At 40.1% G+C, this 23,947-nt stretch overlaps 1 protein-coding gene and 1 pseudogene across 1 annotated transcript in view; both read left to right on the top strand.

Moving 5' to 3' along the window:
* LOC148013544 (protein TIC 22, chloroplastic-like) overlaps positions 1–22,022 on the top strand; it is a 23,115-nt gene extending 1,093 nt beyond the window's left edge. Inside the window, exons 4-8 of the mRNA XM_087667611.1 lie at positions 12,115–12,171; positions 21,170–21,229; positions 21,305–21,388; positions 21,507–21,542; positions 21,630–22,022. Coding sequence (XP_087523737.1) covers positions 12,115–12,171; positions 21,170–21,229; positions 21,305–21,388; positions 21,507–21,542; positions 21,630–21,719 — 327 coding nt within the window. The 3' untranslated portion in view covers positions 21,720–22,022. The remainder of the gene's footprint in view (positions 1–12,114; positions 12,172–21,169; positions 21,230–21,304; positions 21,389–21,506; positions 21,543–21,629) is intronic.
* Positions 17,546–21,163, top strand: LOC148013545 (uncharacterized; annotated as a pseudogene).
* Positions 22,023–23,947: the final 1,925 nt, after the last annotated feature.

Genomic DNA, 23,947 nt, shown 5'->3' with positions numbered 1-23,947 from the left:
GTATTCCCAAGGATTTACACCACTGATCTGGATTCTAGAATATGTATATGGAATGCCGTACCTTGCTTTATGCGAACATCTTAAGTCTAGCATTTCAATAAAATAGCTTGCTTACCAAACGCCATATCTCGACATTCATCCTACTATTTCTCAATAATGAAAAATATTAAGACAATTCCTTATGTGCATGGTTTCCATTTTAGCATTTCAATAAAATAGCTTGCTTACCAAACACCATTTCTCTACATTCAACCTACTATTTTTCAGTAATGAAAAATATTAAGATAATTCCTTATGTGCATGGCTTCCATTTTGTTGGATTGTGAGGAAAGTCAATGTACACTAGAGTAGATGCAAGAGGGGAAGAAACTAAAGAGAATATCTTGCAGGAAGAGCAAATGTACTTGGTTAGTGGTCAAAGTAGAAGATTTAGGTTTTATTTTGCAGGCATAGGTTGTCACAACAAACTTTTTGACTTTTAACAATGTAAAAGGTGTAAAATCTATTCACAAACCTACACATATTGACAATAAGATGCGTTCACACTCAGAAAGATGTATGAGATTTATACCTAGCGTTCCTACCTTCAAGTTTGGGGTGGCTGACCTTGTGAGAAGTATATGTTATTCAAAGTACTAACAAGGGAAAGATTTGGCATTCATTAGTAACTAAGAATTGGCAAAAAGTCAGGTTCTATTCAAGGTTGCCTTTTCTTTAGGAACCTTCTATTTAGACCACTTCAAACTACGAGAAAAGGTTCAAAATTAGTGAAAACAAGTGAGGTACATGAATAGATGCTCTAGGAGTAGAGAGTCTATCATTTTGTACTCTATGCAAAAGTTGAGGCTCAAAGGAAAGGTGAAAGAAACCCCACAAGCTTTTGTGACTCAAGCTCTATGATTGTGGATTGTTGGAGTTGTCAATGATGCCATAGATTAGTAAGAGGAGTGTGTTGTGCTAAGGTGGATCTTGAAGAGAGCACCCAGCTTGTACTTTGGTTTTGGAATGCCTCAGAATTGACCACTAGAGCGCTATAGCACTTGCTTATAATCCCATTCTCTTCTCTAGGACATGATATGTGGGGTTTGTTATTGCTTCTCCAAAGAGTACAATGAGGTGGGTACCACTCAACTTGTCTTCATACCCTTGATAGACAATCATGTTGGTCTCATGATGAAGGCAATCAATCAGTCAATGCTTAAGCGCTTGCACAAGGACATTGGTCTTGGTTCTCCTCCCCTTTTTATCTACGAATTGTTATTTCTCCTTTTTGACCTCGTCATTGATATCTTTTCCTATTTGTGTATAGGTGATTTATTCTTCTAAAAGGTTGCTTGAGCAAGTATACAATTTCCTTGCAAGGGCACTTCTTAAGTGGCACCTTGTTGCACCAACATTCATCCCCATTTTGCATTCTCCCTCACAGTAGCATTTGCTTTTGTTATTTGGACAGTCGAAAGGGTGATAAGCGAACTAGACATCCTTCTAGGTGAAAATCCTTGCATTGTATAGGATGCCTTTCCTTTTACCTCATGAAGTGGAGATCCTTGCATTGTATAGGATCTCAAAGTGGCCATAGTTTACCATACAATACTCCTTAATCATTTGTTTATTGTCAATATCCTTGGGAGGTGGATTTGTATTATGATTTCCTTTATGTGAACTTCTAACTTCTAAAGAATTGTACATTAGCAATCAAAATGAAAGATCTATCCAAAAGAAGATAACCATTGCCTTTAGGATCTAGGGCCATCATTTGTGAGAATCTTTATGTAGTGCCTCGGTCTCTTTGGAATGGGACTTGCGAGATATTCAAGAGCTTGCTACTCATTTCCCTAAGGATTTTGTGTTGGCCCTAAGAGGGCTTTTTAAGCTACCAATGGGCTTGGTCTAAGTTACTCTCATAATTTCTAGCTAATTTCTTTTGTTTTTGCGTAACTCTTTGTGACAATCTTTTTCTAGTGCCTTGATCTCTTTGGAATGGGACTTGTGGGATATGTAAGGGCTTGCTACTCGTTTCCCTAAGGTTTTTGTCTTGGCTTTAAGAGGAGTTTAAAGGTACCAATGGGCTTAGTCTAAGTTAATCTCATAATTTCTAGCTTTTTTTTTTATAGCACAACTCCAAATTGAAACTTGAAACAATCAATGGAAAAGATGAGGCCCCAAAATCTTGATAGGAAAATTGGGCATGATATTTTTTGATCTTGGAGCTTTTGAGAACTCTCTTTATAGATTTGGTTGTTAAACTTGCACTAGAGAGGATGAAATGGGATCTATGGATGGAGTTGGGTGGCATGTCATGATCCTGCAGAACATGTGATACCGATTGATGGGAAGCCTTGTGTCAGACGGCTCTTCAGAAGACCAAAAAGCCAGAGGAAAAGTAGTCAGAAGGAATGAGCACAAGCGATCGTTTCACCTCCCAGCCTTGCCTAGTTCATTGCTGGCCAGACCCATCGTGATCCGATTGCCAGCCGTGAAACCTTGGTGAGTCCTACTATTCTTGGACTCTCTTTGGTTCTAGGCTCCCCTAAACCCTGTTCGGGCGCCCAAGACCCCGGACAGTCATCCTCGTGCATGTTTTCCTTGATTTACCTTAATGTCACATTTAATTAATGTCACATTAATGTCACATTTCCTTCCCCTTAAGAATCGGTTTCGTCCTCGAAAACGATACTTGGAAGGTCTAACTGTAAATTGGGAAATCTTTTCTTTAAAGTACTTACTCGCTCCCATGTTGAGCTTTCTTCTGAACAATCTTTACACTTAACCAAACATTCTTGATAAATAGTATTTTTTGTTCGTCTATTACGAACATTTAATATTCTTTCTGGTTCATGTGGATTAGATTGGTCATTTTATAGCTCCTCAATGTCATCATTTAAGATTAGATTATTCAAATCACCCAGCTTCTTCCTTAATTTACTTACATGAAAAACTGGATGTATTTTACTACCAGCAGGTAGTTGGAGCTTGTAAGCCAATTCTCCCATCTTTTTAAGTATTATGAAAGGACCACAATACCTCGGTGAAAGCTTTGGACATTGTCTCTTTTTCATAGTTTTAGTTTGTTCAGGCACTTTAAGATAGACCAATGCTACTTCTTTAAAGGAGATGTCCCTTTGGTGAGGATCTGCATATGCTCTAGCTCGATTTTGAGTTTTTTAAATGTTTTCTTGAGCAAATTTTAACATACTATTCATATCCTCCAAAAAAATCCTTAGCTGCCTGAACCTTTTCCTTATGCAGTCCTACTGTAAAAGGAGCTTTGGGCTGAAACCCATACATTAATATAAATGGACTATATCCAGTGGAAGAGTGCTTGGCACTATTATATGCAAACTCTGCTATCGGTAAATACTCTTCCCAATTTGTTTGCCTTTTACTTACATATGCCCTAAGCATATCTTCAAGGATTTGGTTAACCCTTTCAGTTTGCTCATCAGTTTGCGGATGATCCGCCGTACTCATGCTAAGTTTAGTATCCAACTTCCTGAAAACCGCACGCCAAAATTGACTATCAAATTTCCTATCCGGATCAGAAACTATATTTGTCGGAAGGCCATACAATCGGTACATGTTCTCTACGAACAATCTTGCCAATTCTGGTGTTTTAACATCAGTTGAAGTTAGAATGAACCTAGCCATTTTGGTTAACCTATCTACAATCACCCACACAGAGTCGTGCCCCCTCTGTGTTCTGGGTAAAGCAACAATAAAGTCCATGGAGATACTCTCCCATTTTCTCGAAGGAATCTCTAGTGGATGGAGAAGTCCTCCCATTTTCAATCTTTCAGCTTTATTAACCTGACATTTATTACATTTGACCACATAGTCAAGGATGTCCTTATTCATTCCAGGCCAATAGAACTGCCTTTTAATAAGACTATAAGTCTTATTAACAGACTATAAGTCTTATTAACTTCTGGATGTCCCGCGCTAGGGGTATCATGACACTCAAAGAGTATCTGGCGCCTTATTTCTGTATCTTTCGGGACACATACCCTACCCTTGTAGAGTAAATAACCATTATCAATGGTAAAATTTTTCCACTTGAATCCGGTTTGAGCAACCCCTAATGCTCCATTTCCTTGTTGAACATCCTCAGATATTCCTTCCTCAATAGAAGCACTTTCATTTGGATCCCCATTTTTTATTGCTTCCCATATGTTGGAATATGCCGGATCAACCTGGCATTTCCCTTTTAAAGATTCAAGCAAGTTGGAAGTGAATCGAGTAAAATTCAATTCATTAATGATGGGCATTCTGCTGAGTGCATCAGCTACTATATTATACTTTCCTTTTCTATATCTTATCTCATAGTCGAACTCTTGGAGGAGTTCGCTCATCTGGCTTTACGTCCGTGTAAATCCAGTTGATCATTAAGCCACTTAATGCTTTCATGATCCGATAAAATTAAAAGTTTGGCACTGTACAAATAGTGCCTCCATTTCTTCATTGCATGTACTATTGCATATTGCTCCCTCTCATAAATAGAATAATTTTGTTTTGCACGGTCTAATTTCTTGCTTTCAAAAGCAACTGGTCGACCTTCTTGTAATAAGGCCGCGCTTATCGCCTTATCACTGGTATCAGCTTCAACCACAAATGGTTTATTGGGATCCACAATTAATAGTACTGGAGCTGTAGCAATAGCTACCTTAAGTTTTTGAAAACTTTCATTTTGGTTTGTTCCCCAATTATAACTCTTTCCTTTCCCTTTAAGTTGGTCTGTCATTGGAACAGCTATTTTGGCATAATCTCGAATGAATCTATGATAAAATCTAGATAAACCTAGGAAGATCTGCAGCTCTTCCAGGTTCCTTGGAGATGGCCATTCAGTAATTGCCCTTACTTTTTCTGGATCCATGTTGATTTCCTCTTTTGAGATAATATGCCCCAAATATTTGACCTCTTGTGCAAAGAATTCACATTTAGTTTTCTTCGCATAAAGGGAATGTGTTCTTAACAATTGGAATACTAATTGTAAGTGTTCCAAATGTTCTTCTTTTGATTTACTAAAGATCAAGATATCATCCAAGAAGACTATCACAAAATGTCCTAGATAGGGCCATAAAATACTATTCATCAGCTTCATAAAGGTTGCTGGTGCATTAGTGAGGCCAAAAGGTATCACCAAAAAATCATAATGCCCGTATCTAGTACGAAATGCTGACTTGGGAACATCTTGTGCCTTAATTCTTACTTGGTGATAACCTGATCTTAAATCTATTTTTGTGAAGAATTTTGCCCCTTGTAATTGATCAAAAAGATCTTCTATTCTGGGCATAGGAAATTTATTCTTCACCGTTATTTTATTAAGTGCTCTATAGTCAACACAAAGTCGCATAGAACCATCTTTTTTCTTTACTATAAAATTGGTGAAGCCCAAGGTGAATTACTGGGTTGTATAAACCCTTTATCAAGGTAATCCTTAATTTGTCTTTCAACTTCTCGATGCTGTGTTTCACTTAACCTATAGGGTGGTTTAGAAATAGGGTGTGTATCCTTATTTGTGTCAATTGGGTGATCTATATTACCCCTATCTGGTGGAAGGCCACTTGGTAAATCAGAAGGAAACACATCTTTAAAATCATCTAACAAACTACTTAATTCATTATTTATATTCAACTCACAAACATAAGAAAATTGTTGCTTTATATTACAGAAAGTGAAAGTGTTCTATACAAGAAGAGACCATAACATATATACCTCACAAACTTCCTTCTTTATCAGCTTCTGAACTTCAGTAAAACACAGCAAAGGATTATCAGATACTTCATGTTTACCTTGAATGACAAAAGTCTTACCATCCCTTTCAAATTCCAGTGTATTATGATGGTAACTACGTTTTAAGGATGGTTCCAATCCCCATAGCCACTCCCTCCCTAGAGCAATATCAGCTATTTCCATGTTCATAATTTGGAAATCAAGTTTATCTTTATATCCTTGAATTTCAATTTCCAAATTGGATACCATTGTATCCCATATTTTATTGTCTTGGCCTTGCATCATACGAACAACATATTGATGCCCACTCTTTTGTTGGGGAAGTTTCAATTTTTTGACAAGTGCATAATTTATAAAATTATGTGTAGCAGAGTCATCAATCATGACTCTAACCCTCTTTCCAGCTATCAATCCATGTACTCTAACTAAATCGTGTGGCCCAAAAGTAGGCTGCCACATAGAAGTTGACATACAATACTTGTGTTGTACATCCATGTGCAAGACCTCTAAAGATTTATACCTTTCATGTCCCCTTAATTCTAAGGTCTGCACTACATGGATTTGTTTTTCTTTTCCCTTGCCCTTGTCCTTATCCTTTCCTTTGTCTTTCCCCTTTTTCTTTTGAGGACAATTCTAAGCAGCATGGTTAGGGGATAGGCAATTGAAACACAACTTTTCTTTTTTGGCCTTATCAAAGTCATCAAGACTTAACTTTGGCCTCACATATTGTTTTTTTTCAAAAGGTTGTTTTTTACCCTTAAAAAATGGCATTTTTCTTTTAAATTTGCCCACAAATTTTGAGGTTTCCAATTCCTTAGACTTGGGCTCCGTATCAGTGAGACTAGTGAGTGTACCTAGATGCATAGTATCTTCATTAATTAATGCAAATTTAATTGCCTCTTCCAGCGTCTTAGGTGAACTCCTTTTTACTTCCTTTTTACAGGCTTTATCTAGTCCCTTAATGAATCCTCTTGTCTTTTGAAATTCATCTATTCCTTTCAATTTGAGGATTATCTCACGATATTCCTCGAGATATGTCAGCAGGGGTCTTCCCTTTTGTCTGACATATTCCCAATCTTCCCAATTTCTTTCCATTTCATTTTCAGGAAGGAATTCTTTCAAAAAGACGGATTCAAATTGAGCCCAAGTTTCAGGTATTTTATTTGCCTCTTTTAAAGTTCGCCACCATTTATATGCTTTGGGCTCCAAAGTTAAACTAGCCTCCAGTGCTTGGAGATGTGGTGGAGTATTTTTAAGTTTATGTAAATCTTCCCATTTTTGGAGGAAATTAAAGATTGTATCTTTATTTCTATCTTTTTCCTCCCCGTGAAACTGAGGGGGTTTCATATCCTTTAGAACTAGATTATCCCTCAACTTGTGGTGGGGTTCCTTAGGATCTCGCATAGTCACATCTAAATCTTTCGATGAAGATGGGACATCCGAGGTTTCTATTTTATTTTTATCTCTTTCTAACAATAAAGTTAATTGAGATTTTATTTCAGTGAGTATTTGAGTTAAAAACTCCATTTGAACCCCCTGAGCCTGTACACGAGTAGTAAGATCATCAAATTGTTCTCGTGTAGCAAAAAATTCTTCCCACTGTTCTTCTTGCATCTCTGGTTCATGGGGATCTACCATAGGGTGGTCCCCAGAACTAAAACCTTCCATTACTCCCTCTTTCCCTTTTTCTGCCATTAATACACTGGAATTGGAAAGCAAAGATAAGAAATTTGCATACAAAGTAAAGTACTTCCCTGATTTTAATGGCAGGTTACTGTTGTTGGTTTTGTAAATAAACCCAAAGAGTAAGGAACAAATTTTGCCTTCCCGGGCTAAAGCAGTGAAGCAATCATGTTGGAAATGAAGTTTCCTGACTTCAGCCGTGTATTTTCTGACGTTTTTCCGTCCGTCCCATAGCAGTCGCCTCACGCACAGAAATCGTCTCACGTTTCTGGCGCCTTTTTTACGTTTCGCCTAAGTTGACCACAATCGAATCACGTTTCGCCTCACGCCTGGTCGTTTCGCTTACGCCTGGCTCTGTCCGCAAAGTGTCACACTTACGTGATGTGGCACACCACAAGTTACCACTTTGAATAAAGATCTTCGACGGCTAATGGATGGCGGGCGACCTTAATCGGCTGGCGACTTGGCGGATGACGGGTGACCTGACAGATGACGGACGACCTGGCGAGTGATAGACAACCTGGCGGATGACGGATCGTGTCCCTTGAACCATATGCTCTGATATCAATGTCAGACGGCTCTCCAGAAGACCAAAAAGCCAGAGGAAAAGCAGTTAGAAGGAATGAGCACGAGCGATCGTTTCACCTCCCAGCCTTGCCTAGTTCATTGTTGGCCAGACCCATCGTGATCCGATTGCCAGCCGTCAAACCTTGGTGAGTCCTACTATTCTTGGACTCTCTTTGGTTCTAGGCTCCCCTAAACCCCGTTCGGGTGCCCAAGACCCCGGACGGTCATCCTCGTGCATGTTTCCCTTGATTTACCTTAATGCCACATTTAATGTCACATTAATGTCACACCTTGTTTGCATATCGAGAGTTATATGAACAAAGAAAAATTCTTCATTGCACCACTTGATGGATGTGATGTCTTTCTCGGAATGCCTTGGTGTCCTAGGTTACATGCGTTGATTGATACAGTGAGTGCTTGGTTTTGCAAAAGGTCTTGATGATAATGAATTAGCTAGTGATGTGTCTAAGTTGGATAAAGGAAATGCATCACATCCTTGAAGGAGTATGAAGAGATTACCTTTCTTAGTCACTACTTAGGGGATTGCCATAAGAAAGGCCAAAGGATGATGTTGTTGATTTGACTCTTGGTAATGGGTCACCAAATAAGCCACTTGACAAAAGGAGATTATGAGTGAGATACTAGAGTTGCTAGAAAAAGGGCTCTTCCAACCCAATTTATCACGATATTGCTGCCATTTGTTGCTTGGGCAAGAGAAGGAATGTTCATGGCATATGTGCATTGATTATTATGCTTTGAATAAGATCACAAGTGGTGCTTTCGCATTCCTTGAATCAATGATGTGATGGATAAATTGTCGGATTTTGCCATTTTTAGTTGTGTTGACTTCAAATGTGGGTATCATTAAATACACATTAGGCCTTAAAATGCACATAAGACAATCTTCACGACTTCATTTGGTTTGTATAAGTTCTTGATGATGCCATTTGGACTTGCAAATGCTTCAACCACATTGAACTAGATGATGGTAGGATTTTTCGACTACTCAAGGTATTAGTGGGTACATTTTGCAAAGACATGATAGCATATTTGAAGAATGAAGAGGAACATCTAAAGCACTTGGTAATTGTGTTTAATGAACTTAGGAAGAAGAGGTTGGTCATCAATGACAAGAAAAGTGAGTTCTTTTCGAAATAGATTCCCTTTCTAGAGCATATTATAGTGGCTGATTGTATTCTTACTGCTTTATGCACTTGGCCTCCATTGAGGAATTTGCATGAGATTTGTAGCTTCTTGGGATTACTATTGCCAATTCATTCGCCATGAGATGAGACTTGCATTCACATCTCTTCTAGTGTGAACTTCCTTGGCAAGGCTTAGGTATTGGTCTGGGTACCTTGATCTGATTCCATGTAAAGAAATGCTTGAGCACAGATAGAGAAACACAGTGTGTATGGCAAACACAAAGTCTACGCCGAACTCAACGTGTAGAGAACTCAAAAGAATGGATGCTGATATGCTGAATATGACACAAGGGGCCTCAACTTGGGGCCAGGGAAGAGGTGAGCTAAGAATCGTGTCAGAAATGCTCAGAACAGCCCCAAGAGCGTGTTGTACTCATGACGGATTCTGAAACATAGGAGCAGCAGTCCACCAAGCTGAAATGCAGATGTGGATGCTTTAGAGGGGGCAATATGCGGTCCTCCACTATGTTTGATAGTCAAGGATGATGATGGCAGCAGAAAACACAGGTATCAGCAGTAAAATGAAGCCGAGAAAGGTTTGACAGATGACATCAGCACTCTGTATTGCTGCAGGCATTGAGACAAATGCTGGGTGGGACAAACTGCAAAATGCAGGTCTTGGACAGTGTGCAATCAAGTCACCTGGGCTAGAATAATGGTCTACAAGTGGGGATGGCCTATAGAACAGCTTGCGACAATGGGGCAGACTCTAGAATGCAGGGCAGATGGGTCGTGGCAGCAGGTGACTGTATAGTTGGCAATGATCCTCTATTGATGGCAATGTCCTTGACATGAGCAGTAGCAGATGGGATGATGGTGAAAGCTGATAGATCTAGGAGCTCTTCTGGATGGGTTATGGGCCCCAGGGAGTAGTGTGAAGGTAGTAGGCTGATGGCTGAAAGCTGAGTGAATGACTGATCTGGCTAAGGGTTGCCAAAACAATTGACTCCAGTTATAGAGGATTTTGGTGCATTTGTTCGACTGCTCAAAAATAATTTAATTAGCACTTTAATTTATGTGACACAAGTTTCCTAGAGTAGTGCAATTTTAGGAAGTTCTGAAAAACGTACGTTACATGTATAGTAAAAGCTATGGGTTAGAGAACTTCTATACATGAAATATTCAAATCAATAATCCTATTTATCACTTCCTACATGACCAATAGTCAATTCTATAGTGTAAATCTCCAAATGATATTGAATCTCCAACAAATTATAATATAGGAGGTACTTGCCATATTTTTAAAAGAATCTTCAGGCATGTAGTTGTTACAAATATTTATTTCAATGTGATGCATCGTGTAGATTGTAGTAACAATGACAATCATGGCTGTAATCTATTTGAGAGAGAAAGAGAGTGTGCGTGCGTGTGTGCAAATAACTGTACTTCAATTGGTTAAGTTGAACGCATGATGGCCAGCATGCCCTTAAGTTCAATTCCTACATCCACACAGTCATTTAGTATAGGAATAAAAAAGGGAGATTTGAACCTGGGTCAAGGGGTTGATAAAACAAGGGGCTTACCACTAGGGTAGCCATGAGAGAGAGAGAGAGAGAGAGAGAGAGAGAGAGAGAGAGAGGTGATGGTGGATTGGCTCAACAATACGGCCTTCAAATATATGGTATTTATTTGGAGAATGCTGGTGGGTGGTCTTCCTCTTGCTTCTGCATTGCCAAGACACATTATTTCCAATGGCTCGTGCTTCTTTGTACTACAAGTGAGGAGACTTCTCATCATAGGTTTCTGGCCCGGTGGTGAGAAAGGTGGTCTCTTTTGTCTGTTGTTTGGTGGTTGGCCCTACCATGGATCCAAGAGACTGCCCCAAAATTGACAGATTGTGTGCAGCCACATCTGAGACTGTTGGCATTACTAGACTATCTAGAATGGATTCACTTTTGATTATGCTTCTGGCTTACGAAAAAAAGGAAAACAAAATGGATATAGCTCAGTTGGTTAAGTTGAATGCATGTTGACCAGATGGTCCTGAGTTCAATTCCTACATTTTTCTGGTTATTTAGTATAGGAATATAAAAGGAGAGATTTGAACCTGGGTCAGCAGATTAATAAGTCAAGTGGCTTCACACTAGGGTAGCCATTGGATTATTTTGATTAATAAGTTAAGCGGCTTCACACTAGGGTAGCCATTGGATTATTTTTTGAGAGAGAGAGAGAGAGAGAGAGAGAGAGAGAGAGCGAGCTTATACTGAATACAGCAGTAAATTAATGTAATATATCAATGAGTAAACTGTATGCTCTAAATTTTCATGCAACGAAATGTTGGTCATGTTTTTTGATATCACAAAGTTTTTTATGATAAGAACAGCATTAATTTGTACAAACGTCTCTTTTATGTCTCATGTGATTCATTTTCTTAGTCTTTAGAAATGTGTTTCCATGCAACTCCTCCTAGGGCTCAGAGTGAGTTCACATGGTTGCGATAGTTATTTAGGGGATGGATAGTTGGGCTTTGATATCATAATTGGTCTAGTGAGATCTGTAGGATGAGAGGACAATCAAGGTCTATGAGCGCTAAAAATAATAGCCTTATCAGGTTCACAATAGTTGTTTGGAGAATATATATAAAGTCTTCCTGTTCAATACTGTCTGTGTGCACTTGGTCTACCGACTCACCTGTTCACACGTCCTTGGTATGTCCTTGTTGGACATACCAAACTGCTGTTATTGGTTTATTGCATTTTGAACAGGCACTTTCTTTTGGGGTGGGGGGTGTGGGTTTGAAGATGTCATATGTTTAGCTCTTAGGGTGGAAGTTTTGAAGGTTATTTTATTGTTTTTATCTACCAGTGTTAGAGTTTGTATAAAATTGCTGCAAGTAATTTTGAATAATCTCTTGAAAATGCTTTTGTAGTTTGGAGTCTGTAGAATGTAGAGATTATAACTGCTGATTTATCTGTATGGCTGGTTGCAGGCCAAAGTAAAGGCGGGGGAGAAAGGACGTGTTTTTGATGGAGTTCCTGTGTTTCAGGTATTTTCTTGGCCATTAAGGTCACTTGTTCAGAGTGATAAGAGTTCTGGAAAAGCTTCATAAAATGATTGGTAGGTACTCCTTGTGTTTACAATACAATCTAAGGAGTTTTCTTCTGGATCAAGATTCTGCCTGTTGCTTTGAAAAGTAGGTTCATACTTCAGATGACTGACGATCATGACTTGCCAAAACATCATTAGAATAGGGGAAGGTCTCAAGTGCAAAAAATCGACTTTGGAGGAGAATCAGACTGACTAGTTAGTAAAAAAATCCCTCGTCTCTTTCAAATTTCTTTTCTATACCAAGCAGTGTCTACCAGTTATAAGTGAGTAAGCTGTCAACAGCCAGGATTACACGGATGCTGCAGTTCAGTAACCAATCACACTTGCTGCTTATGATTTCTGTTCATTGATATAATCTCTTTTGCAAGGGAATAAGAATGATGAAGACAATTTTTTGTATAAACATTTGGTGCCAGTTCTAAGAAAGCTTGTCAGATGTGGCAATTAAATTCAACTTCTTGAGATCTGGTAGTGATGGATGCAAGTTTTGACTATTCACGTGGAAGGGCACACCTTGCTGAAGCAGGTTGCCATTGCTCTTTATGGGGGCTCACAACCTGTAACTTAAGGAAGTTTTCAGCCTTAATAACAGGTCAATTATCGATTATGCAATGTTTTTCTCAGCTGAGTAATGGGTACTAGTCATATTCTCGTGGCTGAAAGAGAAACTAGATGAAAAAGAGGGGAAAAAAGGGGGGGGGGGGGGGGGGGCAGTGGGGGCAGCAGCAGGGAATAGGAGCAGCAGGAGCAGGAGCAAGACAAAGAGTGGAGAATATTTAAGGAGGCATAGCAGGGCAAGCAGTTGCAATAGCTCTGCCGCCATACCAGCAGCAATGGCAACAAAGCATGTGGGGACAACTGTTGAGAAACCACATCATTCTGTATAGTTTCCCTTCTTCATTCCCTGTTTTGGTTTCAGCTTCCAGCCCCAAAAAGGCTTTCTAGGGTCTTCTGAGAGTGTCGGAGCGCCATACAAGAGACTTTAGTGGGCGAGACCCGAGATTGTTCGTGCCTATATATACGGCACCTCCCATTCATTTTTCGCCCACTTCTTTCACTCACTTCGTGAGACCAACATCTATCTCTCCTCTCCTTCCATTGTCTCCATAACTGTTGCCAGGCGCTAGTCTCCAGCTGCCTTGGGCTGCATTTACAGTGGCAGTGGCTTTTGCTCTCCAGCGGCAACCATCCCTTCATCATGGCGACAACATCCTGAGGGTGGAATTCTTGTGTTTGACATCTCGTGCCCTCTTCCTTCAGCTGTGGTGTCTACCACCATCATCTAGGTGTCAGATTTGCAGCCCTTGTACTTTGCGTGTGCTAGTCAGAAGGCTCTACCCATTTGTGTTTGCTGCATCTCGTGTCTCCACCACAGCTGGTGACCTTCACCTTACCAAGCATTAGTATTTTGGCTGTTCTCTCTTACGTTTGGCAGCTCAGACCCTCAACCATCTGCGTTTTGTAGCTTGGACCGTGCTTTACCATCTGGCCCTCACATCACAACTGGTACTTTCATCATTAGAGGTTGCTATGTGTGCATTTTTAGTTTCTGGCTCTTCCATCTTCTCCAGTGTCACTCCCCAGTAGTTGGTGTTAGTCTTCAGACTTGCGTTTGTAGACTTAGAGGCTCCTCATCCTTCAATAATAGTCTCCTTGCTCCAGGCATCACCAATCATTATTCTTGCGTTGTAGATTTAGAGGCTCCTCTTCGATGGTAGTCTCTTGGCTCTAGGCGACACCTCATCATCCCTGCATTTGTAGACTCAGAGGCTTCTTTGGTAGTCTCCTTGCTCCAGGGCATCCTTCCTACTATAGTACCCTTGTATCACATTCACCTCATTATTTCATTTCATTCATCTGAGTTTCTCTTCACTTCTCAGTGTTTGCCATATACACACTATGTTTCTCCCTAGAAACCCTACTATCTCTTTGGTTGCTCAGTCATTTCTTGACATGGTATTTGAGCTAGAGGTGCTCATTGAGCTGCGAAGATCCTCTGCATCAATGAAGGCATTGACCTTCGGCATCAACATTTGATTTCCTTACCATTTTCGTTGCATCACTGGGAGATATCCTTCTCCTCCCTCCCGCCCTCCCTTTTATAGGTTGCCACTTCGGTACCATGGCGTCTTGACTCTTCATTGATAGTTTACTTGTCTACTAGGTGCTCTCATTGCGGCAAGAACAGTCACACCCTTGAAGCTTATCGACATCGACCTTTGCTCCCTATCCCACCGGAGTATATGCGTCTTCCATTAGCCACTCCATGTGCTACATCTCCTTTTTGGGCCACAAAGATTGTTCTACATTGGTTCTCAGCTTACTATACTCAAGGCAATACGTTGCATCCTATGTGCACCAAGTCTTCTTGAGCAAACGGTGGTTGTATGACCTTACGAGGCAATAAGTCCTCCTAGAGACCACCACACTATGTGGAAGTTTCCTCCATCCTTGGCTCACCTTGACCTTCCTTTCATCCCACCCTCTTCTCCTTAGGTCCGAGAAGACACCTTTGGGTGCTCTCCATTCTCTGCTCCTTCTGAGCCCTAGCTACCTTCTTCGGCCCAACCGGCGGTACTTCTTTCGTCCTTAGACACCAGGGAGTCTGTGATTCATAAGTTGGAGTCCCTATTTCTCTTAGAGGGGGATTCAAAGGGGATCATTTTCCTTTGCCCTTAGAGTGGGCATCTCCTTTTTCTTCGGCTTCAGAGGGGGATCCTACTCCTCAAGTTTCTAAGGGAGACCCTGCTACCCTACTACTCTTGAAGCTCGTCACCCACCATCATTTACCTTCGAAGAGTGGCTCTCTTTCAAGCACTTATTTCCTCTACTTCTACCCAATCTCTAAAGGATCTATCTTTGATCAGGGCCCTTGGATTTTCAGTAGCGACTTTGTGACTAGGCCTTCGTATTCCTTCCAATATGGTGAAATGGAGCTAGTAGCTTTTCACTTGAGGTGGTGTTTTAGGTTCTATTGCTCTTTCGAGTACTCCTTTCCTCTACTTCTATCCAACCTCTAAAGGGTTTTATCTTCAATCGGGGCAGTTGGATTTTCAACAACGAATTTATGACTAGGCCTTCATATTCATTTCAGCATGGTGCAACAACACTCTTTCTTTTTCTCTGGCGTCATTCCCTAGTAGTTGGTGTTAGTCTCCAGGCTTGCGTTTGCAAGCTTAGAGGCTTCTCATCCCCCGACGGCAGTCTCCTTGCTCCAGGCAAGGTTGTCCACATTCGACGGATGGGTCAGCCCGTCCGATCCATCCTGTCCTATCTACTGCGTTCGGTCCCGTCCGACTGCACCCCGCCGTGACCCGTCCGGTTTCCTGTGACCTGTCCGTTGACTATGTCCCGTTGTGACCGTTACGCCGCACGCGAGTCGTGTCTCGCGTACGCTTGGGCCTTGCGGCCAATAAAGTTGTAAATAGTCATTTTTTTTGACCGCTTTTCTTTTCTTTCTTATCTTTCTTTTCTTCTTTTTTTCTTATATTTCTTTCTTACGTTTCTTTTCTTCTTTTTTTTCTTTTCTTTTTGACCTTTCTTTTTCTATTTTGCTTTCTTGAATCTTTTTTATTCTTTTTTTCTTTCTCTCTATTCTTTTTTTTCTCTCTATCTTTTCTTTCTTTCTCACAAAGACTCAAGAGAAAAGATTAAAGATTAAAGTTTAAAACTAACAAGTTTAAAAACTCTCCCTCCTTTCCTCTCCCTCTCTCTTCCCCCCCCTAAGGGCCAACCCTAAATCTCAAAGCACTTTCTCTTTCTATAAAATCTCCCCTCCTCCACCATCTCATTCATGCTTTTAAGTTATTCACCCCTCCTACTCCTCTCAAGCTCTCCATCCTTCCTACTCTCTCAAGCTCTCTCCTCGAGTCCTCCCCCTCCCTTAATCTCTCAACCCTTTCAATCTCCATCAAGCTATAGCCTCTCTCTACTCCCTCAAGCTCTCTACTCCTCCAAGCTTTCTGCTCTTTTCACTTCTTTTTTCAATGATCTCACCCTCCACCTGTGACCCTCTAGGCTCTCTCTAGACATCAACAATGGCATGCCCTCTCCATGAGGCTTTTCACTTGCATTGTGCCTACTTCGAAGGAGTGAAGGAGAAATCCAACAATTGCAAGTGGCAATGCAAGTATTTCCCGAAGGTCCTAATCTCATACGTCACTCGCCTTCTCAACCACTTTTGCAAATTATTTCAAGGGCAAGTGAGGAGGTGATCTCTCCCGATCATGAGGTTTGGGATGCAGAAGACGATCCCTCTATAACTGTCTCGGTTTCTTCCGTTGGAGGGGCCTCTTGTATCCCATCTAGAAAAAGCGACTCGACTGGTGTACCTATGCCCAAGAGACAAGCCACTCTTGCGTAAGCAACGGAGCAAGTTTCCGATTTTCTCTCCTTTCTCAAGGAGAGGCAAAGGCAAGAGGAAATAGAGATTGTACGCACTATAATTGAGTGCAATCTCTCTTTCCATATTCTCAAAGTGGATCGATGGAAGCGGATGGTGAAAGCCATTGTTGTCGTTGGTCCATGCGAGGGATGGTACGGTGTCACGTACAATGACATGCGTACCAAGAAACTCGATGAGGAGGGAGAGAGGATTTAAAAGTCCCTTGAGCCCGTGCGTGCCGGTTGGGCGAAGTATGGATGCTCTGTCCTATCCAATGGATGGAGTGACTGAAAAAAAAGAGGGATCATCAATATCCTTGTTTCTTGTCCACTTGGCACATTCTTCCTACAAGCAGTGGATGTGGGCACAAGGGGAAGGAGAACCATAGGCTCATTCTTGTATCGGCACATACAACAAGCTATCATTGAGGTAATGCTTCTAAATCCATTATTTTGTAATTTCTTCTTTTAACCTCTCAAATTTATTCTTATTTCATAGTGTATAATCTTGTAGGCTGGGCCGTAAAATGTGGTTGTGTACCAAGAAACTCAATGACGAGAGAGAGAGGATTGATATGTCCCTTGAGCTGATGCATGCAGGTTGGGTGAAGTATGGATGCTCTATCCTATCCAATGGATGGAGTGATTGAAAAAAAAGGGAAATCATCCACATCTTCGTTTCTTGTCCATTTAGTACATACTTCCTATGAGCAGTGGATACGGGCACAAGGAGAAGGAGAACCATAGTCTCGTTCATGTATCGATATATACAACAAGCTATCATTGAGGTAATATTTCTAAATCTATTATTTTGTAATCTCTTTTTTTAACATCCCAAATTTATTCTAATTTCATCGTGTATAATCTTGTAGGTTGGGTCGTAAAATGTGGTGCAAGTTGTCATGGACAACATCTCGAATTGTGCATCTATGTAGCGGAAACTTAAGATCGAGTTTTCGTCCATAGTATGGATACCATGCGCTACACATTGTTTAGATCTTCTTATGGAAGATATAGGCAAGTTGGAGTGGGTGGCGAGGATTGTCAATGATGCTTGCACAATCGTTGGCTTTGTCACCTCCAAGGTCCGAGTTCTTATGATATATCGCTCATACTCGGACTTGGAGTTGGAGGAGTCCTCAAAGACTCGTTTTGTGGCCATGTGTCTTCTCCTCGAGTGTCTCTATGATGTTCACAACAAGCTACAAAAAACGGTTGTGTCAGATGAGTTTAAGGAATGGCTTCAAGGAGAGTCCACATCAAGCCAAGTGGAAGCAAAGGTTGTTCAAAGGCTTTGCTTAAAGGAGGAATTTTGGATGGATGTGAGGGTATTATCATTGCTGTCATTGCTATCTACAAGGTGTTTTGCATGACGAACACGGAGGGGGCTACTATTAGCCTCCTCTATCATCTTATGGCGGATGCGATGGAGGAGATACAATCATCGACCATCTTGGATGGAGAGGTCTCTTCTTCATGGTATCATTAAAAAAAAAAAAGATTCATGCTTCTCTTTAGTTTTAGAATCTATATTTCATATTGTCTCACACTTTCTTTTCAAAATTGACCTCTGAATCTCTCTCTAAATCTCTATGATCTTACACTTATTGTAGTGATATCTTGGATACCACCCCTAAAAGAGATGACATTCTCTTTTTGACAAAGAAAAGATGGGAGTGGATGAAGTGACCCATACATGGGTTTGCGGCACTCTTGCATCTTGTCTTAAAAAAACCCTCTCTTTATGGATGTCAATGTCCTTGTCGATCGTGATATCTTTCTTTCAAGGGCTTTGGCGGAAGAGCATCATGGTGCCTTCTTCCAAGAGCTCATTAACTATAGCGATCAAAGAGACACCGCTTTCACATATACCATTTGTTGAAAGCAAGAATCGTTGGTGAAGCCTCTTTTTTGGTGGGAGTCATTTGGCTATCAATTGTCTCACCTCCAAAGAGTGGCCTTACGCATTCTTGCATAGGTTTGAAAATCTATTTTCTTTTTTTATTTAATTTTAGTTAAACTTACTTTAAACTTACTTTAAACTTACTTTTTCTTCACACGGTTTAGGATTGTTCATCGAGTGTATGTGAGAGGAATTGGTTCACCTATTCTCTCATGCATACCAAAATTCGTAACAAGCTTAGCACACGACAATTGGAGCGACTAATTTATTGTCTCTCCAATCTACGCATGCTATGTAACATGCATGATATGTCTATGGCAAGACAGATATTGTATATCTAATTTTTATACTTTTTAGTTTATAACTTTATTCATAGATTATGAAATATATTTAAAGAAGTTTCGTTTGTTTAATTTAAGTTCTTCATTCTTTAAATGTATAGATAAATGTGGAATCACTCAAGCTCTCCGCTAGTACACTTAAAAGTGTGACTCGCGAGAGAGACTTGGAGGAGGATCAAATCTTTAGGGAGCTTTAGTTGGAGCTTGAGGAGATAGACCAGCGGGTCTCTTGCACTCGTGCACGGCGTGTCCGTGTGGTTATTTACCCTTGCGCCGGAAGCAATGGAACTTTCACTTCGGCATTCACATCGGTTGCCCGTGATGCTTGTGGGGTCCTTAGATGCTACATGAGGCGTGGGAGTGGCTCGAGAAGTACTCCTAGTTCAGCCTAGGAGGACATACCTATCACTGCCTCTCACCTAGAGCTTAGAGAGCCCGAGTATGATGACGAGGGCAATGCCATTAGTGAGGGTGATTTTGTTGAGGAGGGTGATGGCTCCTTTAGTGGTGACAAGGATGCTTCCACCTTCGATGCCGAGAGTGATATGAGCACCTAAAGTAATCATGTATCTTGATTCGGACTAAGCCATGGATAATGGCTTTTATCTCAATCCATTTTTGTATACTTTTTGTATGAGATTGCACATCTGGCTCATAATAAAGTTGTTGGTTTCATTATTCATGCTACATGGTACACTCTCGAGTCTTTTTCAACTCTCTTTTGCACTTTTGACTTGAATCTCTAAGTTTATGTTTTAACTTGTAAGTCCAAACGTTAAGCATAGACTTATATTATATGTAATTTTTCTTTCATCGGACTTAACATTGGATGTAGGTCCAAGATTTATTAGTCGGATTAGTATCGTACTAGCATCGGATTGTACTAATCAGACGTCATCGGATGTGACAACCATGGCTCTAGGCAGCACTAGTCATCATCCTTGGGTTGTGGATCCAGAGGCTTTACTTAGACGGCAGTCTCCTTGCTCCAGGCGACACCTCATCATCCTTGCATTTGTAGACTCAAATCAAATGCTTCTTCGGCAATCTCCTTGCTCTAGGGCATCCTTCGTGCTACGGCACTCTTGTATCAAATTCACTTTATTATTTCATTTCATTCATCTGAGTTTCTCTTCACTTATGTTTGCCATACACATTGTGTTTCTTTGTGCAAACCCTAATGTCTCTCTAGTTGCTCAGTCATTTCTTGACATGGTATTAGAGCCAGTGGCGCAGATCCTTCACATCAATGAAGGCAAAGACAGGTTGTAGGTTCCACGTCAACATCTGATTTTTGTACCATTTCCATTGCGTCATTGGGAGATATCCTTCTTTATATCCTCATCATTAATTCAATCATTTGATATAGGGATCTTTCTTTGTCATATCCTCATCATTAATTCAATCATTTGATTGCCTTATTGTTATATTGTTATTGTTAGTCTGATTTTTAGTTTGAACGCCGATATGCTTTTTGGACATAGACCGTGTTGCTAGATGTTGTCCATTACTTCAGCTAACAAAATTTTGGAGTTGGACTATTTCATGGACTCTGTTTTCTTAGGAGTATATTGTCGTACCTCAAAATGCAAGTACCGTAAGTTACACATCTTATTTCTACTGTTCTCAGCAGTATGTCTCAGCAGTATGTCAACAAATTTTACTAATCTAGTCCAATTGTTAGATTGACATATTGTCATGGTCAGTCAAATGCTTAGTTTTGACTGTAAATATGCATATTGGAGATTGGCTGTGTTGCTACATTGTCCATTGTTTCAGGTGTCAATGAATTAGAGCCTTGTTCATGTCCTTGTCTATGAGCTTCATGTCCCTTTCTACGAGCATGTTGAGATCAATCAAGAGCAAATTTCTTCTGTCTTAGCCCTGCCCTCTCACTCTTAGTTTCCTCTCTTGTGCATGTACATTATCCTTGTTGTGACCATAGCCTAGGTTACTGTTCTTATTTTTGTACTATAGCCTAGGCTTGGCAAATGTTTGGAGTGTGCCTATGTTAAAAGAGAAGCCCATTTGGAGTAAGAAATGGGGTTCCTATAGTTAATGTTACGTACCAAACATGGCCAAATAGAACTGTGCAACCTCCACAAGCAGCAGCTACATCTGTTGGCAGCTGTGTTGCCACTGGACCAGTCTTGAGGGGAAGCGAGCGTGACTTGCACACCCATCATTAATAAAAATGAAGTTGCAACTAACATGAATAAGGCCAATTTAAAGGCTTTAGTCATATAGATGTCTTTAGCAGGTTAAGGTGAGGTCGTCCTTTAACAGCTTTAGTTTCTGTTGGATTGCAGTCTGAGAATTTGATCCTCAGGAGTAGCAATCGGAGATACATTCCCATTTATTTCCGCAAGGTATGTCATGTGGTTCTTGGGTCTCAATTCAGGGATACAATCTAGTGAGTGTTCTCAGCTCAGTATCTGCAACAGGAGGATCTTGAAAAAGCACTAACAAAAGCATCGAGGGAGCAGAAAAGGGCAAGTGCATCTTTACGAGCCAATATGAATATTCAGGTAAAACGCTCGAATCGGAGTAAATTAATCTACAATTCTATTAATTGTTAGCTTTTAGCTGCAGAGGTAATGGGTGAATAAGGTTTGTTTCGTCCTGTGTCCTGGTGTTGTATTCCAGGTTGGGAGCTTTGAGGATGTCCTGAAGAAACTTGAGGTGAGAATTGTGCGCAATCTATTTTTGCTTGTGTTAAAGGATGTTTTTTTGCCCTTAATCCAAATCAAGGTGTCTCTGGTTTTGCAGGTTAATGATGAAAACTCTGGATGGGGTGACTTCATATTTGTTCCTCCTGGGAAAGATGCGGCACAGCATTTAGGCAGAGCTGTAGTTTGACTGTTGGCATTGCTGGAATAATAACTGATGTTATAAAATTTCCCCTGCAATGCTCAGCATTTTTTTAGTGCTATGTGAGGTCCCATATAGACCAACCCTCTACCCTCTCCTAGCCACACAAACCAACACAATGACCCACACGCATATTTTAGAATTCAGTACTGCAAATGGAATAGTGCCCTGTTTAGGCTTGCAGTTTTGTAAATTATTGAGACCAGTGATAACACATACTGACATGGGGTGCTGTAGTTTTTAATGGCAATGGATCACAGTACACACGATTGAGGCTGCCGTCTTGTGCCTGTCTTACTTAACTCTTGGTGTTCCCCTTGCAGCGCTCAGCATTTTTATTAGTGTTTTGTGAACTCCCTTGTCGAATGACCTGTTGCTGTAGTCTCTCTAACCACAGAGTCTTAATGCTTATTTCTTATTGTGCTTAAATCTGTACTAGTAATCTTTTGGTAACTTGTTTTTTTCTTTCTAGCTCATTGCTACTGTAGTGGGTTGATGAATTTTTCAAATGGGGTGATCATACATGGACAAAATGGAGATGACTGAGTCAGTTTAATGGATTAATCTACTATAGATTAATGGATTAATCTACTATACCCTTTGACCGTGTTACTTTCTTGCATTCTTGGCACAGATTGGAGAGCACATTTTGTTGTGGCTTGACTATGAGCAAGCTATGTGAGAAAGCTTGAGCGTCAAAACTCTAGAAGGAATATTAGTTCTACTTGTTCTTGTTAGTTTGTTTAGCTCCTACGAGCCCTAACATTTAATTTTGTTGTTGGGACCAAGTAGAATTGACTCTTTACACATGCAACTAAAGAAAACTTTTTATTTATCTTCTTGTTTTTAAGAATTAAAAAAATGTGGAATTAAATCCAATATTCAAAAGCATGAATAATGTGAACACTCTACTCTTAAAAAAAAAAGATTAGAAAGAAGTGGACTTTTTTGCATGACATAGGTATAAGTCTGTTTTTGGGGAGCACATGATTTATGTGGCTGTTTTCTCTTTGTGTGTAGACATGGGTAATACTTGAATAATGTTCCCAGTGCCAATCATCATCATTTTTGGGCAAGATCTTTTACATTGTCACGTGTGTGCAGGGGTCTTGGGCCTCCCTTATGCTTCAAAGCACATCGGATGGCCCTCGTCTTACCTTGTCTTGGTGCTAGATGTCCTACATCTCGGTTTCAATGCGCGCAAAATTTGCAATTGATGTTATTAATGGCCTTTGCATGGTTGTTGATATAGTAGGATATAGGGACCATTCGAATTTAATGTGGTTTCACTAGGAGCTAATGAGGGTGCGAGTATAATTCTCTTTGTTGTTGGGGTTGTGTCTATGTTGTTGAGGCTTTTGGCTTGATAGGATACATGGCATTTGGGGAAGATGTCATGGACATCACCACTTTGAACCTTTGGACCAATTGGATGATGGACAACACTTGAGAGGTTTATATTTTGGCCTCTTCATGTTTCATGTCATGATGTGTCCTAAAAGTTGTAACATTGTCTTGAGAATTTTGGTGATTGAGAACTTTGGTGATATCATCACTTTGAACCTTTGGACCAATTGGATGATGGACAACACTTGAGAGGTTTATATTTTGGCCTCTTCATGTTTCATGTCATGATGTGTCCTAAAAGTTGTAACATTGTCTTGAGAATTTTGGTGATTGAGAACTTTGGTGATATCAGCAATTTCTTGGTGCTTGATAGTGGTTCCACATTTTAGTGCTTTTTCGTCATAGATTGATGTTTTTGTGACGATGCTTATTTGTCATTGGTTGGCAATCGTGTCTACAGTGTTTTATCTTTTGTGATGTTTGCCCTTTTCCATTTTATAACAAAACTGGGAGAGCTTGTGGCATATTCTCCACTTCAGAAAATATGATCCTTTGTAGTTCACCTTTTGCTAAAGAAGCCATTCTCTTTGGCTTGTCTTGTGGATCCAAGTTGTCTTATTTGGCAAGATTAGTAATGGATATAGTGAAGTTGTTTTATCCATGTTGTCATAAGATATATATTTAGTTCTTAACATTGCTAATACGTTATTAACATTTAGTTTTTAATATCACTAGTTCCTTAGTTTACCTTTCTTAATGTTGTTAGTTAATTTAATGTTATTAGTCAATTAGTTCTTAACATTGTTAATAAGTCATTAACATTTAGGTCTTAATATTGTTAGTTAATTAGTTTGCCTTTCTTAATATTG

This window comes from Lygodium microphyllum, chromosome 26 (assembly GCF_053477565.2).
Source record: "Lygodium microphyllum isolate KBCC chromosome 26, Lygodium_microphyllum_v1.1.10, whole genome shotgun sequence".
Taxonomy (NCBI): Eukaryota; Viridiplantae; Streptophyta; class Polypodiopsida; order Schizaeales; family Lygodiaceae; genus Lygodium; species Lygodium microphyllum.
The sequence above is the reverse complement of the archived record's forward strand: the minus strand, read 5'-3'. Positions and strand labels throughout refer to the sequence as shown.